General features: G+C 48.3%; 1 protein-coding gene across 1 annotated transcript in view; it reads right to left on the bottom strand.

Annotated features, from left to right (window-relative positions):
• SMOC2 (SPARC related modular calcium binding 2) overlaps positions 1-19,202 on the bottom strand; it is a 156,313-nt gene that overhangs the window by 10,777 nt on the left and 126,334 nt on the right. Inside the window, exon 10 of the mRNA XM_081250874.1 lies at positions 1,359-1,458. Within this exon, the coding sequence (XP_081107000.1) occupies positions 1,359-1,458 (100 nt within the window). The remainder of the gene's footprint in view (positions 1-1,358; positions 1,459-19,202) is intronic.

Below are 19,202 nucleotides of genomic sequence, written 5' to 3'. Positions count from 1 at the left end.
AAGGTTGATACGTTAAGATATAGGTAAAAAACTCTTCCAGAAGGCCTGGCCTTGAGGCTGACCTTGGAGACCATCCCGGGTGTCACACTGGGCCTCTCACCAAGCGGGAGGGGCGGCAGGTGCTCACATAACCCCTGGTCCTTCCTTCCTTGTCTGGCTGTTGGTCTCTGTGTTTCCGTGGGTGTAAAGAGTGAGTCAGACACCAAGAGTTCCCAGGTATTAGGGCTTTCTGATGCTAGTAGTTATTTCCCAAACTTTCAGAGGACCTTCTAGGATGGAAATTCATTTACTGCTTTCAATTTTAGTTTTACAGAGAAGATCTATCTTTCCAAGAATATAAGAGGTCAATTTGAAAATTGGGTGATTTTTTTTTTTGCTTCATCATTTAATTTACTACTGGATTCATTAGCACTGCCTTTTTTTCTTCTGCAATCTTACTCTTAAACAGAGACAGAGAGAGGCGGGCTTTGAGTTGAAGAAGACCAGGAAGCTTTAGATCATCTAGAAAAGATGAAATAATCAAGGTTTGGGGCAGGCAGGGAAGAAGGCCAGTGCTCTAAGGAAATAAAGACAGTGAGATTCCCAATCAGAAAATGTGCTTAAAATAGAGAGATGAATTATTACTAATTAACAGGGGAGATCCAACGCTTGAAACACTATATCCATTAAACACTGCAAACTACCCTCCTAGGGACGTCACACACAGAGACGAACAGCTTCGGGGAATTAACAGTCTCTCCGGAAGCAAAGCTCAAAGCCTCAGCCCCAGAGCTGCAGAATTTCCACCAGGCACACAGAGCAAGTTTCCAGAGTTTCAGAAGTCAGATTTTGAACATTTTGTTAATGTAATTAATGCCACTGAATTGCAGCCTTGAAAATGGTTGTGATGGTAAATTTTATGTCATGTATATTTTACTGTAAAGAAATCCTATTTTGAGAATTTTAATTTGAATATTTTAATTCAAAGTATTTAAAATCCAGTCAATAGCTCTAAAATGCGATTCCAAAGCAGGAAGCCTTCTGGACCAGGGTCCTCCCCTCCCCTCCCCTCCCCCACCCCCGCCCCCACCCCTGCCTGATGGAACCTGGGAAAATCCCAAGGTCTGGGCCTTGTCCCTGATGGCAACATCCTCCCTGGGTTGATCGCATTACAAGAGAACCTGCTAAACAAATGTCCTCCAGACTAAGGAAGTGACCTCAGGTTTGGGGAGGGGACTTCTTTCCTGCAGGCCCTGCCTTGTCCGCTAAGCTGATCAGGCCTCGGATGCCGGGGTCTGGACTCTGCCCTCCAGCTTCTGAGAGTTCCCTGAATGCCGGGCTTCTTCCCAGCCTCCTGCTCTGCAGTTGAGCGCACGCACCTGCCCGGGGAGGAGGGGTCGGAGACGGCATGGACCATGTCAGTGGACAGCGCGTCCAGCACACTCGTCAGAAACTCGTTCTTTTTGGCACCAGGACAGCCTGAAAAAAATCAAGTATGGACATCTTTTCATATTTCCCAGAACTCAAAGAGTACAACAGATTTTTCTCTGTAATGGGAAGAAAGGCTTATGTAGGATTCAGAAATCAGTGTGTTGCTCCTGAGCATATACCCTGAGAAAACCATAATTCAAAAAGAGACATGCACCCCAATGTTCACTGCAGCACTGTTTACAATAGCCAGGACATGGAAGCAACCTAGATGTCCACTGACAGATGAATGGATAAAGAAGATGTGGTACGTATATACAATGAATATACTCGGCCATAAAGAAGAAAGAAATCATGCCATCTGCAGCAACATGGATGGACCCAGAGATTATCACACTAAGTGAAGTCAGACAGAGAAAGACAAATATCATAAGTGATATCACTTATATGTGGAATCTCAAATATGACACAAATGAACTTATCTATGAAACAGAAACAGACTCACAGACATAGAGAACAGACTTAGGATTACCAAAGGGGAAAGGTGGGGCGGGGGGAATAAATTAAGAGTTTGGGATTAACACATACACACTACTAAATATAAAATAGATAATCAACAAGGATGTACTGTAGAGCACAGGGAACTCTACTCAATATTCTGTAATAACCTATATGAGAAAAGAATCTGAAAAAGAATAGATATATGTATATGTATAACTGAATCACTTTTCTGTACACGTGAAACCAACACAACATTGTAAATCAAGTATACTCCAATATAAAATAAAAATTAAAAAAAAAATCAGTGTGTCGGGCACCCTATATCAATGAGCTCATTTGAACACTTGTAAGCACGCTGCTATCCATATATGTTGATTTTAAAACAGTTTCTGTAAATTACAATCTCTAAGATTTATTGAATAATTACTATGTGAGACTAAGAGATTCCCAGGCATTATCATCTCATTGGTCCCAAAGCTGCAGTCCCAGTAGGTAGCACCACTGCCCCACATTATGTAGGAGGCCCCAGATGCTGGGAAACACCCCAAGCTCACATGGCTGGAGAAGATACGGCCCCAGAGTCTTGTCAAGGGAGCCTGAGTCCGAAGGCAGCGGAGGGCCTTCGAGTAATTCTGTAATTGAGTTTACTTGAAGCTTAACATTCTACAATATACTTTACCTACAAGTTAACTATCCCTAAAGTCCCCTCCACCCTCCTCGCTGTTTCAGGATAAAGAGATGCAGCTTGGCATGTCTTTCCTGGAGTCTGAGAAGCAGGAGGAACATTCCACACGGATCGGATGGTGGCGCTGTGTTAAGACGGCCAAGTCCTTCAAAGACCAATGTGTTTATACAGTTAGAGAACTCTGGGTCTCATAAATTTCCTTTTGACACAAGTTTTTGTTATTATTATTCAAGCAAATGTTTTTTTGTTTGTTTTTTTTTGCGGTACGCGGGCCTTTCACTGTTGTGGCCTCTCCCGTTATGGAGCACAGGCTCCGGACGCGCAGGCTCAGTGGCCATGGCTCACGGGCCCAGCTGCTCCACGGCATATGGGATCTTCCCAGACCGGGGCACGAACCCGTGTCCCCTGCATCGGCAGGCGGACTCTCAACCACTGCGCCACCAGGGAAGCCCAAGCAAATGTTAATTGCCTAGAGCAGGAATCCATTTACACCAGTTTCCACTTCGTTAAATACACATATCAGAAAACAGATGTGAATCCCTAAGGGCCGGGGAAGGGCGAAAATACAGCTGTGTTAAATACCCCTTATCCCTTTGAAGGCAACTGGAAAGGTAGATTATAATCTATAGGGAAACCCCCAGGACCATTGCAAGAATGTTACTTTTCAAGAAAAAAATAATTATCTCATTAACTATTCCCTGGGGAGGCAATGGCAGACTTGAGGCTGCAGGAGTGTCTGGGACCGTTGGGGACCTCGGGGACTTCCTGCAGCCCTGTCAGCACCAGCTCTGAGAGAGGGCAGCACCCTTTGCCCTTTGTCACCGTCATGAATGCTTCTGAGAGCAGCTCACCTGACCACCAAGAGGAACACAGAACAGCAAGCAGGCAGGCAGGGATGTGTCAGGGGGTGTGCATAACCCTCCCCGGTCCCAGCTGCCCCTGTGAAGTCCCACACCCCGGCTGGCATCAAGATACCCTGGGAGGGATGTGGTGCAGGTAGGAAACACGCAGGTGTCTGGGAAAAAGCTGAGCTGATGAGAAACTGTTCAGGGCTGAACAGCTGTAAGAAAGCATCATGCTCGTGTTCTGTGCGGTGAGTATGACTTCAGTGGGGACGCACCCCGGTTATTTTTTGCCGTTATTTATTTATTTATTTTTTTGCGGTACGCGGGCCTCTCACTGTTGTGTCCTATCCCATTGCAGAGCACAGGCTCCGGACGCGCAGGCTCGGCGGCCATGGCTCACGGGCCCAGCCGCTCTGCGGCATGTGGGATCTTCCCGTACCGGGGCACGAACCCGTGTCCCGTGCATTGGCAGGTGGACTCTCAACCACTGCGCCACCAGGGAAGCCCCTTTGCTGTTAATTTTATCACATTCCCCCAAAGGAGGTAAAGCAACAAAAGATTTTTAATTAAAAAGTGATATATATGCATCAGGAAACACAAGACTAACAGCACCTAAAAGCTTTAGAAGGCTTTAACACAGCAAGCAGTTAAGTTTGATCTACTTCTAAACCGAGAAATATTAAATCAATCCTGCTATAGCGTGTTTCTAACGTGGTATAAATTACAGACTGCGAAGTGCACAGATCCCTCTGCTAAGGATTGTATTTCGCAGCTGAGAGCTGCTTTAGTCCAACAAAAGAATACGTTTCATATTTATTTGCAAAGACACTGAACTTCACTTAAGTAAAGAAAAGGCAAAAGCGGTTCAGGCTCAGAGAGACTGAGCTGCTGCATCCTGAGACCAGTCTCCAGGTGAGTTCCGCCCCGTGCTTTGTGCACACACGAAGTCGACTTGCTGATGGGAAAGCCCGCTCGGAGTAAACACTTGTTGGGACCCAGGCGGAGGTCTGGGGTCCGGGGGTGAGCAATCTTCCCAGACCCGTCAGATCCCGGTTCTCAGGGCCGAGGTCCTCACCTGGCTTGACGGGGAGATGGAGATGGAGGGTGACTGCGCACTGTGAGAAGTGTGGCTCCTGATTTTCAGGACAACCACTCATGAAATAGCAACACCATTTCCAAATAAGTGCGTGGATAACAGGGATGGGGTGGCACCCACAGCGATGCGCACTCCGGGAAGACAGTCCCTGCGTGTCCAGGGTCGGGCGGGGTCAAAGGCCGACCAGACTGAGGACAAGGAGGTGAAAGGACCTCGGCCTTCGCTTACTCTCTGTACTTCAGCTCACGTGCCTTTATTCAAATATCCTGAGAGGATGCTTCCTCAGGGGGACACGAGAGCCCCAGGCATGCTCATCCTGGTACAGTGTTTGTAAAAATGAGAAGAAATCAGAATGAAAAATTAGCACATTATTAAGAAGTGAATTTTCATTATATGAGAAATGACATAAGTACTATGAAATCAAAATTTCACCACCGTGAAATGGACCAGGCCTCGAAAAGGAATGACGGGGCTGGCAGTGAAAGGGACGCACCTCCCAAACCGCCGGGCTCCCTGCAAAGCACAAAGCAGCACTCAGCTCCTCCACAGTCGCTCCCTCGGGCCACCGTGATGACCGCGGAGATCTGGGTCCTGCCCGCAGACCATGCTTGTGGCCACGCAGCCTCCCATGTCCCGGGCTCAGCTCATCGAGTTGTCCCCCGGGGGACATCGAGTGCCCAGGGACCCCCGACCTTCTCCCAGCAGCTCACGTCCCCTTCTGCCTGCACGGCCTCCATGCGGCCAGAAGCACCCATAAATCTTGTGTCCTTGAAACCGCAGCCTTCAGGCCCCGTGACAGGACACCTAGCCGCTGTTGATTTGTGTCCACCCACAAGCTTGTTCCCTGCGGGACGTGGGGCAGAGCCCAGAAGCCTTGGGGCAGGGGAGACGCGGGGCAGGGACGGCCCCGCGCCAGGAGCTTCCATGGAGGACTGACAGCCAGTGAAAGAAACATCTGTAGAGAGAGGAAACCAGACTGTCCTTTTCAAAGCTAGAAGCAGAATGACTACAACCATTTATTTACAAATCTGAGGCAAAATAAAACGGCCAGCTTGCGTTGAAGATGCTTAGCTGATCTCACTTATCTGTGGAATCCAAGGAAAATACTCGGCATCCTGTTGCATTTCTGTGCAAACACTTGGGTTCTGATCCTGGTTTGTCCCCCAGTATGCTGGCGGCCCCATCCCAGGGCAGCCCCCCACCCGCCTGTCCCCATCCTCAACCCCGGCTGCTTGTTGGCAATGAGCCAACCGGCTGCTGGTTCCCGAGATGCCAGGCGCCACTTGGCCCCAGGGAAACTGGTTCACTTGTGATGCCTTAAAAAATTATTTTACTTGATATCTCTTAAAATGAATGTGTTCTACACTGTCTACAAAACATCCTTATTTTAAAAAACAAAAGTTTTCAGTATAGAAATGACTGATTTCAGCAAATTTACTTATACAGTTTCGTCTTTTCCCTTTTTCTTTAAAGTACAGATTGAAACATTTTCAGGACTGCTACCTGGACCACATCATGGAACCCCACTCCATATGGTAACTAGTGAGCACTCAGGATCACCCCCTAAAGGAAACCCGACACCAGAGGAAGGGAAGTCGGAGGGTGGCAATGTCCTCCTGAAAGTACCAGGAGAAGGCATGAAACGGTGACAATCCGTAGTTTTGCACCCATGTTAGCCAACATTGGTCCCTGACTGTAGTCTGAGCATCACCCAGCAGGTGAGGTCTGTGGGCTGCTGGGCAGGGAAACCGGCGGTGGGGGCGGATCCCACTAGATGAACAGGTGACTTGGTGGGATGAAAAGTGTCACAGGACAATGACACTAATTAATCTAGCTTTCAAGCATCTAACAGTGAGCAGCTTAAAATCTTCATCTGGCTGGTTTATTATTTCAAATGTCTAGAAAACTAATGTAGGTGAGACATAAAATGAAATGGAAACAAAAATAACACCTTTCTCTGAATTTTTTCAGATCTCTCTGAGGAGCTGTGTGTCTGTGTGTGTCTGTGTGTGTGTCTGTGTGTGTCTGTATTATACCTGCACACTTATTAACTCCATTATAATTACCTACTTTTCTGTTTATAGGTTTAACTCCTCAAATTTGGAAGTCAACCAATGGGGAACAAATTTCTCTAAATTTTTATCAGGTATGTGTCACGTCTGTCAAAGAACTCTGGCATGGCCTCTTGGGATTCCCTGTGAGGAGGCGGTAGGGAGACACATGGATGGGGGCGGAAGGGATGCAGGAGGGGAGATGCAGGAGGGGAGAGGCAGAGGGTGGGATGCAGGAGGGGAGATGCAGGAGGTGAGAGGCAGAAGGTGGGATGCAGGAGGGGAGATGCAGGAGGTGAGAGGCAGAAGGTGGGATGCAGGAGGGCAGATGCAGAGGGTGGGATGCAGGCATCCCTTCTCCCTTGGCCCATGGCTGCCACAACAGGGCTGAGCAGAAGCCTGGAAGTGTTGTATTTCTCTGGACTTGGTCAGAACTGTAATGGAGGAGCTGGACATTCCCAAAGGCCTGTACAGGGTCTTCAGTGAAAAAAACCAGAGAGGGGAACTTGGGCTGATAGAAAATCCTCCTGCGACACAAAATCCCTGAAGATCGAAGTTTTGTGGTGATAAAGCCGGGATTTAAAACACACGTATAAGGCTAGTCCTTCTCCCAAAGTTTTAAGAATGTATCATAGAAATTTTCGGGGAAGTCTAGTTTTGTGCAATTTCCCCCAGAGTAATATGAACGCATTTTACCTGGAGGGTGTGGGTCAGAATTGAGACCCACCATTCGCTGCCTTCAAGGGTTGTGAGAAATGGGAATAAAGTTACACCCGCTCCTCTAGAGACATGAAGAGAAGCACTGGTAACTGTCTCTTTGCAATGGATTAGACCCACTCTGGCCTGAAGACTAACACAAGGCTAACTCCACGTGAACTTTAGGCTCCAGATTTTAAATCCCTTTATTTAATGTGCAATATTTTGAACTATATAAAAGCAGCTGAGTGGTGTGTAATTTCTTTCTCAATTGCCTTTACCTGGAAGTAAGTGTAAACACAGGATGAACTGTGCTGTGCTCTTTCCCTGTGTGTAACCAGAGGCCTGCAAAGTGCTCCAGGTGTGAACCACGTACCTCCTGGACCGACCCTGAATATTGTCTGGGTCTGTGCGTGCAGACACAGCGGGTTTGTTTCCTGGTGGAAGACTCTCCTCGTGCAGCTAAGGAGGGGAAAGCGAGGCATCAAATAAAACCATCCACGGGGTCGATCATCTCGAGAAACGGGAAATAAAACTGCCGTGACGCCCAACCTCACCGTTTAAAACACAACAATCCAGTGGAGAGAGAAAGAAAAGCTCTGCAGAATCTGCCACTAAGTCCAGGGCATCTGAGACCCAGAGACAAAGGTGCAGAGAGACTCTCTGGCCCAGTGGTACGTGTGGCCCCCCGCTCGGCTCCGCGGTGGGCTCTGACGGCGCTCAGCTGCAGAAGCCTGCTCTAGGCCCCGTCCACAGTCCACAGCACGGCAGCCCTGCGCTTGCCCTCGGCCGAAACGCTGGCCTCCTTCTAAGTCCACATTCTCCTCGATTAAACACTGAGCTCATGGGTTGTTTCCCAAGCACTGACTTCCCTTAAACACGTACAACACGCCCATCTCGGGCCATGGGGTCCACACATCCCACCTGGAGCCCCTGGGGTCCACGGAGGGGGGTCCATGCATCCCCCCTGGGGCCTGCGCTATTCCACTGACTTGCACCTTCCAGCCCCCATGCTTCCGCCTCAGGACAACCTGCCAAACCGGTGATCATGGCAAGGTTTTGCCAAGGAAGAAGGAGGGGGAGGGGGAGGGAGGGAAGGAGGCAATCAGTGGAAGACTGAGGTTCTGGCTGAGCTGGAGAACTGTAACCCCCGGGGTGGAGGGCCCTGCATCGCCCTCACTGATCAGGAGTTCAGAGGCTGCCAGGCTGTAGTCACTGCGCTGCTGCAGAGGGGCCCAAACAGGCCAGGGCCCTGCCCTCTCCTGCGGGTGGACGGTGACATCAGACAAATTAACACCTCCCTGCTGAGGACCCGGCCCTGAAGGGTGGAGCAAGCCCACCCGAACAGGCAGAAGGAGAAGCTCGTGTAAAGGCCCCGGGGATGGGGGCAAGGCGTGCTGAGGGGCTGTGAGGAAGCCAGGGCGCGTGGAACAAGACGGGGAAGGACGGCAGGAGTGAGAAGTGGGGTGCAGCCACCGCGGGGTCCCGGGAGCCACAGAAAGGAGCTGGGACTTGATCTGGAGGGAAATCGAAGCCCCTGGAAGATTCGGAGGGGCTGCACCATGTGATTAATGAGTGGCACGGAGCCCATTCTGTGGGTTTTCGATGGACAGTGGGGTCCCCGAGAGCCCGGGCTGAGGCTGTGGCCTGTGGTCCAGGGACAAGATTGCTGAGACCAAGGTCAGAGTAGAGCCCAGAGACCTGAGAAATAGGTTCAGGGGAAATCAGGGGTTGGTTGGGGCAGCACTCCAGAGCTGGGGCTACGGGCAGGTCACACAGCCCCCAAACATGACAAGGACAGAGGACATTCTCAGCAGAGGGTGCACTTGGATTCAGTCCCAGATCCGTTCTTATAAAGTTGCTCACACCGAGTTTCCTACAGGCACAGAAGGAGTGAAAGATGACGTGTCCTGATACTCTTTCTCCATGAAACACTTTATGTTCCTCCCTTAAATTATTAAGTGCCTTTTTCTTAATTTTTAACTTTATATGCAGTTTAAACGTTTAAAAAAGTTAAACAGAGATAATTAGAAGTTTCTTTGGTCACACTTATTGTAAGATCCATAAAATATCTGTAGCTAATAAAAGGTACATAAAGTGTATCTTCATAAATCCTCCCTCCAACTTGGAATTGTTTGAGTGTCATGGTCAAGATGACGGCGTTAGAACCAGGTGGCCCCTCCACGGCAGGAAGGCACATAGTCAGGACGCCTATTCATCCTTTAAAACGTCTACATGGGAGACAGTGAGTAAAATTCATCCTCAAAAAAATGCCCTAAAGAAAAAGCACAAAACTTTCCACTCTTACGATAAAATCCAAATCACTACCCTTATGTATTGAGTCTAATTTTTAAAATCTTTTCTATATTTACATATTTTATATACTGTATTTATTTTTTCATATTTTCAACACAGTTTTTCATTATTCTAAACAAAGAGGTTTGTAGGCTTGAGGTTGTGCTTTGATTACTTAACATTTAGTAATATCGGAGTTGGGTTAAAGTTGATGCCTAAAGGGACCCCAGAAATTATTCTTGTGGAGATGTGGTCAGAGGGAGTCAGGGCTCAGAGAATCCACCTTCTCATTCACTAAATGCCCTGAGGTTCCCTCAGCTGTGATGTTTGAGACACTCTTTGCCTTTGATTTTATTTCTCTCTTGGGTGGGTCATCTGAGTCCAGCATGTGCACTAGGAATTCGTAATAACTGATAAGTTAACTGTGAATATTTGTCTCAGAGACAGTGTTTATGTTTCCTGAGTCTCCCTACATTTCTCAAGGACAATATTATGTCCTTCAAACACTCATTTGATAGCTACTTATTAACCACATGCTGGGTGAAAAGCACCGTTTTTACCCTTAAGGAGCTTATAAAGTAAAATACTGGTGACAAGAGAGGAGGGTTTATGGTGATAAAGTAAGACAGATGTCAGTTTTGTGGGAAGAACAGACTTTGTGGAGGTCTCCTGTCGGCCAAGGAACAGGAAGCATTTGAGGACACGGGTCCACGTCATAATGAGGGGTTTTGACCAACAGATACTGTCGGCAGTATTAGGGTTACTTCTGATCGTCCCTTCAAGGCTTTCCTGACTCAGGGGGCTTCCCTCCCTTTCACTGTCACTCAGAGCAACAAAACAACTACTTTTGCTTGGATTTTCTCCAGAGCAAAGCATTTTGAATGTTACCAAACTGACAGTGAAATGCTTAAGTGGCGCATCTTTAAGACCACGGAGAAGGGACAAGCGTGGACTGTCTTCTCTCGGAAGGTTGGGACACCCCGGCCCTTCGGGGAGCCGTCCTCACTCCAGAAGATGTGACCCGAGGTTGTGCAGGCACCTCCCTCAACACAACTCCGCAAAACAGAGGACGGAGCCACGAAGGGGGAGAGAGTGCATCCTTATCCAGAGATGAGGCTCCTGTGGAGACACGGCCGGGCCCACGTGGCGCCCAGGACCCGCGGGAGGAGCTCTGCCTGTGCTCGGCGTCCCAGCATCCCTCGGAAAACCGAGGTCACTGTGCCCAAGAATTGCGTGTGTGCATGTGAAACTCGAGAGACAGCTGTGATGCTGTGATGCTATGGAAGCATCGCTTCCCATTTTTGGACACACGCGTTTGTTTATTCTCTGCCCTGCCCTCCACCAATGGACCCAGCAGTGCGGGTGTGTGTTTCTGAGAGGATTTCTGAAATATTTACTGAGACAATGGACCACCTTCCTGTGGGAGCTGAGCTGGGCTGTCCCTGTAAGGACAGCTGCTAATTACCCCATGTTCTAGGCCTGGGAAAACAGAAACAGCAACACGGTTCCTGCTCCAGCCCCAGGGAGGATAGCCACGCGGCCGGTGGACATGCACGCTTGCACTGCCCACAGCACCTGCAGCGGAGGGAGGGGCCACACCTGTGCCCCGACCAGTGGGATCTAACCTGATGTCAGACGAATGGATGAGGAACATCAGATGGAATCTCGGGCTGCATAACCAGACAGAGGTCTGGCCAGGTACAGGTGAGCCGGGTCCGGGTGGTGCGGGGAGCTCTTCTCTATTCCAGGAGCTCGGCATGGGAACCGTGGCGGGCGCAGTGCCCCTCACCCCACAGCCCAGCGTCTGCTTGGCCCAGCCGTGAGGAAAGAACAAGCAGGGGGTTTGGGCCCAGCGACGGGGCTGGACGTGTCCCCCCAGCACACAGGCCGGAAGGACCGGACTCAGGCCAGGTGTTCAGACACAGGCTGGCTGCTTTCTCTCTGCTTTGCACTTCAGTGGAGAAACCTTTCTTTCCAAACTCCTAGTTCATTTACTTTTACTTGTGATACTTTGCTCTACAATACAGGCTCTTTCATATCCTGTACGAGGAATCCAGGAAAGAACACGGGCCTAACAGCCAGATGGATGGCTCAGACCACACACCTGTAGAAAGTCATTCACCTCTGCCATAAAAAATTCAGGTTCTGCTCTACGATGTGCTTTTGCAAATTATACTTTATAGCACCCGCGACCTTGACTGGATTTCAAGTGAGGTTGCACTTTACTAAACTTTAAAATATTAAGAGTGAGCACGTGTTTTCGTGGCCATCCCATAATGGGGTGGGTGACTTCTGCTGCTTCCCTAACTGCCCGTCAGCACGTGAGTCACCACAGCCCCGAGACGCAGCCCTGGGCTCGGCCGCCGGTGCCCCCGGCGTCAGCGGAGGCCCCGCGCCTGCCCTGCCTTCACTCTCTTCCTCCCCGCTCCCCGCTCCATTGAGCTGGCCGGTCAGATGCCCCATCTCCAGCAAACCCTACCATGGACACGGGGAGGAGATCCCCGTTGGGAACCACATACCAACAGCAGCAACAAAACTACATGACGGTCCCTGATGAATTAGAGAAAACAGGAGGCGAGGGACAGCGCCGTTGAGGGCCAGCGACCACCAGCCAATCTCTGGGGCCATCTGGGGTTTTAATCACCCAAATGCATGCCACAATCACCTCCTCAGAGCCCCAGACACAGAAACAAAGCCAAGGTGATGACAGAGGGGGATTCTTGTGCTGCCGCCAGGGAGGGAAATGGTCCCCGTGAGCCGAGGGCTCTCCACGTGGGCTGGGGTCGCCCCCGCTCACGTTTCCAGGGACCCCGCCCCAGGCATCAAATAGAACAGGGACCTGGGCCATCTCTGCAAGCTCTGTAATCTCATGATTTGGGGGGAATTTTAAACAGACGTGAGGGACAAGAGGTAGAAATGACACCACCTCTGGGGAAATGCCCTCCTCACCCTCTGTGCAGGTTAATGGCCCTGCGGTTAATTCGGCCCTGCTTAGCTGAATCAGAGAGTGGACTCATCCCAGGAATTTGCTAGAATGTCTGCATCTTAGGAACAAGTCCCAATTTTAGTCAATTTTCAATGCAAAGGTTATTGTAAACCTTCACAGATAAATACAGGAAGAACTGGCTGCCTCAAGGATTTTTCTTTTTCTTCCCTGTGGAATGGAAGCAGTTATACACTTGGCAGAATCTGGGCAAATCACCGAAGGTGGGGTCTCGCAGAAGCAGAAGGTCTGGCCACATTTTGGAAGCAACAAGTTGTTTTTTTTTTTTTTTTCTCTATGTCTAGACCAGCCAAGCAGAGCCAAAAATGATGAATGCAGTCGACAATTTGATGAACGAGACGAGAAACTACGGCTGAATCTAAACACAGAATACTCTATCCTGACAGTGTCAACTTCTGAAACATTTCTAGGGCAATGGAGCCAAGCCCTCAGGCCCCCAAGGTCTGCTGGGTCCAGCTCAAAGTAAATGTATACAAACAAAAGCACACAGGAGTCATTTTCTCTTTTTCAAAAAAAAGTTTGTTTCTTCCTCATATCACTTAATCTTTGCCTAAATTTCGAATCCTTCTCTTTGTTTGAGTCACAAATAGAATGATAACAAAACAACACTGCAGACTTCAAAGTCATTCTGATGTTGTGACCTAAACTATTACAGACCCTACACTTTTCACCAGACTCATTCTCTCACCCAATCATGCATCGTCTTCCTGGCATCGTGTCAGTGAGGAGATGGGTAGTGTGCGGCTCAGGACCACATTGATTCCAACGTGCCCTCCTGATGGAAATTCTCCACTTTCATCACCAGCCCTGCAGCTCCACAGCCGACCTCTGCTTCATTCCTTTGCACACAGGGTCCTCTGTGCCCACCTACCCCCCCACCCCACCGAAGCCTCCCTCCAGGGCTCTCCTCCCACCATGTCTGCCAGGACCCTCCAAGCTAGAATCCCCATCCTCCCTCCAAGCTCCCAACAAAAACAAAGAAAGACTTACTGTAAAATAGAGCTACTTGAGTACCCCTGCCACAAGAAACACTGAAAAAACATATTTAATTCAGGTCTAACTCAGGGGCAGGCACTTTTTAAAGCTATGGTCCAACAATACGGGGTTTTCTGGGGTTGACAAGGCGTGATAGAGCTGGCTTTTGGGAGTGAACACAAAGTCAAAAGATGTCTGTGCTCATACTTTGTTTTTGTCATAAAATGCATAATAACATCATTCAAAGGTAGCATCATTTCTCTTGGGACTAAAGTCTGTTGTCCCGTAAGTGTCCACACGGAAGGTCCCAAAGGGTCCAGGGGTCTTGATCAGGTGGAATCTGGTGGAGCCGCAAGCTCCTGTCCGGGCAGCGGGGGTAGGGGTACGGCTGGGAGCAGGACACCCACGCTGGGCCCTGAAACTCACCCGCAACTGAACAGAGCTGATGACCCCACCCCTCTGGGGTTTGGTGTGGCTGCACCGGAACCATGGGATCACATGTTACGTGGACAAATTCAGCTGAGGTTTCCGGTAAGAGGCAAGTGCCCGGGCACAGACATCGTCCCCGGATCTGTGTGTCCGGGCAGAGTCCACGCCCAGGGTTCATTGCCAGATGTCCATTCTATGTAACACGGCTTTCAAATTAGGATACGCATTAATTAGTGAGCAAATGTTTGTATTTATTCTCCCGTACCTCCTGGAATGACTTGAAGCAAAAGCCCTGGGCCTATCTCACCAAAAACTGTCTGTTAAACCAGTGAACATTATATGTAGAAGTGTTGTGCTTTCAAAGCTGCCTTGAAACAGATGAACTCACACCATAACTACCTCCAAAAATAGAGAGAGAGAGAGTTTTAACACAAAACACTGATGAAAATGAAGGCTTACAAAATGAAATGCTGACCGGGAGGGCTGGATGGCCACATGAGGACCAAAGCACCACTGAGAGGGCGGTCCAGGGGATGCAGTGAGCTGAGGGGCTCTTTGCCCTGGAACCCCACACAGCCCAGAACTCCAAACCCCCACAGGCTGTGCCTCAGCACCATGCCTGTTGGCTCTGCCCAGCTTGGTGACATGTCTTCTGAGCGACCTTCTTCACCACCCAGGGCCTGGATGCCATCAGAAGAGCAGGGTAACATCCTTCATGGAGTCTGAGCACCACCTGCACCCCAGGGAAACAGCTCTGAAGGCTGGCCTAAAGGTCTTCGCGGGGCTTCTCCCCGGGGCATTGAGGGGACGCCCCCACTCCCAAGGCAGCTATCTGGGGGCCGCCTTCTTGCTCCAGGGCAACTGCTCTGCCCTCCTCCACTCAGGACCTTCACTTCCCAGCCCTTGGAGGGGGCCGTGCCTCTAAGTTGCTCTCGAGTGAGCATCTGAAAAGTGGACGGTAATGGACCCCTGAGTCAAACATCACATAAAGTCATGTTGGAATAATGCTCACAAACAGACCAAGAGCCACACACGTTTTCAAATGAGAGGAGGGAACCAGGAAGGAAGCCAACAGCGTTGATGTCTCTGCTGTGCCTGGAATTCAAGGAGGGGCCACACACTAAGGCCCAAGACAGCCCCCATCCCTGATGCTGTGTAAGGTGTAAATGGCACAACTGCCCCAAGGAAACTCCCCAAACGATGGGGTGCTCATAGGTCGACCAGTTTTCAGTCTAGAAGCCTAACCCTTGAGAACCAGCTAAAAATGCTCACCTCCCATTTCAGTTACAGGCCCTTCTGAGAACCATATATTTTGAATACTTGCAAAAGAATGATTCCTTGTAGGTTGGTGCAGCCGCTATGGAAACAGTATGGAGGTTCCTCAAAAAATTAAGCATAGAATTACCATATGATCCAGCAATCCTACTTCTGGGTATTTAGCCAAAGAAAATGAAAACTCTAATTTGAAAAGATACCTGCACCCCAATGTTCACAGCAGCACTATTTACAATAGCCAAAACATGGAAACAACCTAAATGTCCACGACACATGAATGGATAAAGAAGATGTGGTGTACACACACACACACACACACACACACAGGAATATTATGTAGCCATAAAAAAGAATGAAATCTTGCCATTTGCAGCAACATGGATGGAACAGGAAGGTATTATGCTTAGTGAAATAAGTCAGAAAGAGAAAGGCAAATAGCATATAATTTCACTCATATGTGGAATCTAAAAAACAAACAAAAACCGAACAAAATAAATGGACAAGCTAAACAAAACAAAAACCAACACCCAGATACAGAGAACAGGTACCAGAGGTGAAGGGAGGGAGGAGGGGAGAAACAGGTAAAGGGATCAACTGTGTGGTGACAGATGGAAACTCACTTTTGGTGGGAGCACGAGGTCGTGTAGACGGAAGCAGAAATATAATGTTGAACACGTGAAACTTATATAACGTTATAATCCAGTGGGACCCCCGAATTTGTTTCTTTAATTAAAAAAAATAAAACCAGGATTTTTTTGGTGAGAGCTAAGTATTGGAGATGTCCATTACAGCCTGGGCAGGAAGTGGCAGGGTCCTGGGGCCTCCTGCCCACTTGTCAGCCTACAGGGTCCCTGAGGGAAAGGTCCCTGTGAAGGTGGCCGGCAGCTCGTTTCAGCCAATGTGCAGTATTACAGGCACTGAGCCGGTGCTGAGCAAACATGGGCTCAGCTCCACCTGCAGGAGCCCTGGGGGAGCGGGTGTGCATCACCCCCTTTTCTCTGATGAGCAGACAGAGACTCAGAAGGGAGCGATTACAGGACACGCTGCTGGACAGTGGCCACACCAGGCTCCCCAAATCCACATAGACGAGGGCAGTGTGTCTATGTCCCCTTACCCTTGGTCTACGTTACGGCATGCCTGCACCCATCACTTAACCGAGGACACCGTCCTGGGCTCACCTTCCTGTCGTTTCCGAGATGGGGGTGTTTGTCCCAGAAATGAAGAAATAGGGAAAATGTATTTCAAACCTCTGGGGAGGAAGCAAGTCTGATATGGTTTCTGAAGGTTTCAAATATCAAAAGATTTCATACATATGCATTTCTCAATGTTCAAATGATTATCTGAATATAGCAAATTTCCCAAAGTTTATTTTCCAGATCATCCACACCCCTGCTTATTCTGGGCAGAAGAAACACAAAGAAAACTATCCAAAGAAGAAGGATGAAGGTATTTTAGTTCACATTCTTAAAAGAGAAGTGGGAATTGGATTGGTCTGGTTTCTCACCAACACTTTTACTGTAAGAGAGAGGGAATGAACTCTTGCGGTTTGGAGCAACCTCTGTTCCAAGGGGACGTGCATCCAAATGGACGGGACCTCCCAGGCTTCACCTCTGACCACCTGTTACGTCTCCTCGGAGATAGAGGTCAGTGGACTTGCCTCTGGTCCAAAGGCTTCAGGAACAAGGTGTTAAGTCAATGGAATAGCACTAATCTCTAGGGAGCTTCTTGAGGAAGGGCCGCAAGGTCCTGTCTTTGGTTTTCTCATTTTCAAAAAATCTATGCAATGTCGTGGGTGGAGAAGACTATAATGCTCTCATATCAAGCTTGGAACGAGCACATAAGTGAGGATAGACTATAATAGGCTGGAGAGCAGAAGTTTAAAAATCATGATTCAAAACGATCATGGCGGCTGGACATTGAGCCAATACCAAGAAGAAACATAACCAAGAAAGTTGAAGTCCTGCACTTCAATTGTGCAGGTTCAGGATGTACAGTTTTTTACACAACAGATAATCACTGGTTTTTAACACCCAGCAAGAGACAAATGCCTGGACAATCTGATCTGCTATGCAGCATGGAAGAACCTTCGGATCCAGCAAGAAACAAAGGGAAAGGGTAAGGAATGAGTGATCATTTCCATGCTTGGTTTTGGTTTTGTACCTTTAAAAACAATGTCTCACAAATAAATTGTCAAGAAATAGAAAAGTCACTGAGGTCTGGCATAAGTATATTGTGAAAAATCTGTCCTAGTACTGTGTAAGGCTAAAAACAGATTTTGGAAATTCAAATGTAACATGTTACAGAAAAACCCGAACGAACTTTCTGGCCAATAATTAAGGAAGCACTGGCTATTGGTATGGAATGTTAATATGGGATGTTATTTCTTTTGTTCCTGAGTTAAGTCATTAACTATTAACCAACCAACCCAGTTAACATTAATCAACTAGGTGTTAAATAGCCTCCTGTCATTCGAAAGATTCAAATGAAGATGTTTTTAAGATTCTGGAATTATCCTATTTCATGCTTATAAAGCCTCAAGTCTGGAAATGCTGGATGAGAGGAACGGTGGTCATTCGTGATCGTTATGATGGGCATCGATCTCCTACAACTACATTTGCAACCCAGGTTCTGTTTTGCTAACTGGTTTTGCTAACTGGTTTTGCTGTTTTGCTAACTGGTTAAACAGATAGCAGCTCTCTCCTTCACCTGTTCTTTCAGCATCACCCAAACCATAAACAAGTATGAGCCTGATCCAGGAAGCCATGGCTCCAGTGTAGGGTTTCAGGTAAAGGTCAGGATCCTTGAAGAAAAGATGACATACTTGCTTTTCACTTGGATCTACAATCGACTGTAACTGGAAATCCTATCCTCATTAGAAAAATATAACGATATGATTCGATGTGAAGACAAAACCAAAGAAACAACATCCACCTCCTCCTGGAATATAAGCTCTTCCAAACATGCTGTTAGGTTTATTAATCGCATAGTTCTTACTTCTGCTTTATGTCCAAGTGTTTATTACACCTGAAACATCATCCATTCTCTGCCCACTTGTATCTTTCTCATTCTTAATAAATTAGCTCAAAGCCCACTTTCTCCAGGACCACCCACTGCCTAGCCCAGCGGGCATGGGCCCTCTTCTCCTCCGACGTCCTGACACCACCAGCAACCTCATACTTCCTGGAACTGAGCTCAGTGCCAGATGCTTTCCACGGGTCATCTCCAAGGCTACAGAGGTCAGTTTTGTTAGCACAGGTTTTTGTCGAGTTTAGGGGATCAGACCAAGCTGTGTATATTTCGTCTTTCCACCCTACAAATCTTTGACAAGGACGGCTGTTGAAGGGAAGAGAGCCCTGAGCTGGAGAGGAATAAGACAGTGCAGCTGGTGAGAGATTTACCCGGCTTCCTGACCCAGGGAGCCCTGAGCAGTGAGGTTTCACTGCAGAACAAGCACGGGAGTCCTACCTTCTCACAGCATAATTATTGTTTCCCAAAAGTCGACCTCTGCCGGGTCACTTGCCCGTTTCAAGCAAATGAGTAAGCTTTGAAAGGATCAGCAAGTCAGCTGCATAAGCACTGGAAACACCTGCTCTTCAGCAGGGCTTTAAAAATTACTTACATCAAACTATGGGAACGATGATAGGACGATAGACATTCAAGCACATGACACGACACACACGAAAGAAATCTTCTGGACCTACTTTGTCTTCCACGGCTCCACCTACTCATCCGTTCACATGTCCAGCTGCCCACTTAGCAGTGCATCTGTTTAACAAAAGGTCTGAACAATCGATTGAACTTGATGACACTCAGGTGCCCAAGGTTGTAACACAGAGCAGCGCTGTTAACCCTAAAAGGGGGTGTATAGGTAAAGGCATTCCTTCTTGTGGAAAGTCTGGCCAAATGATTTGTGTACTATAAGCCAGGCTGGATGAAAACTTCC

The sequence above is a fragment of the Mesoplodon bidens genome, assembly GCF_964165515.1.
Source record: "Mesoplodon bidens genome assembly, chromosome: 12".
Classification (NCBI taxonomy): Eukaryota; Metazoa; Chordata; class Mammalia; order Artiodactyla; family Ziphiidae; genus Mesoplodon; species Mesoplodon bidens.
This window is presented reverse-complemented; position numbering and strand designations above follow the sequence as displayed.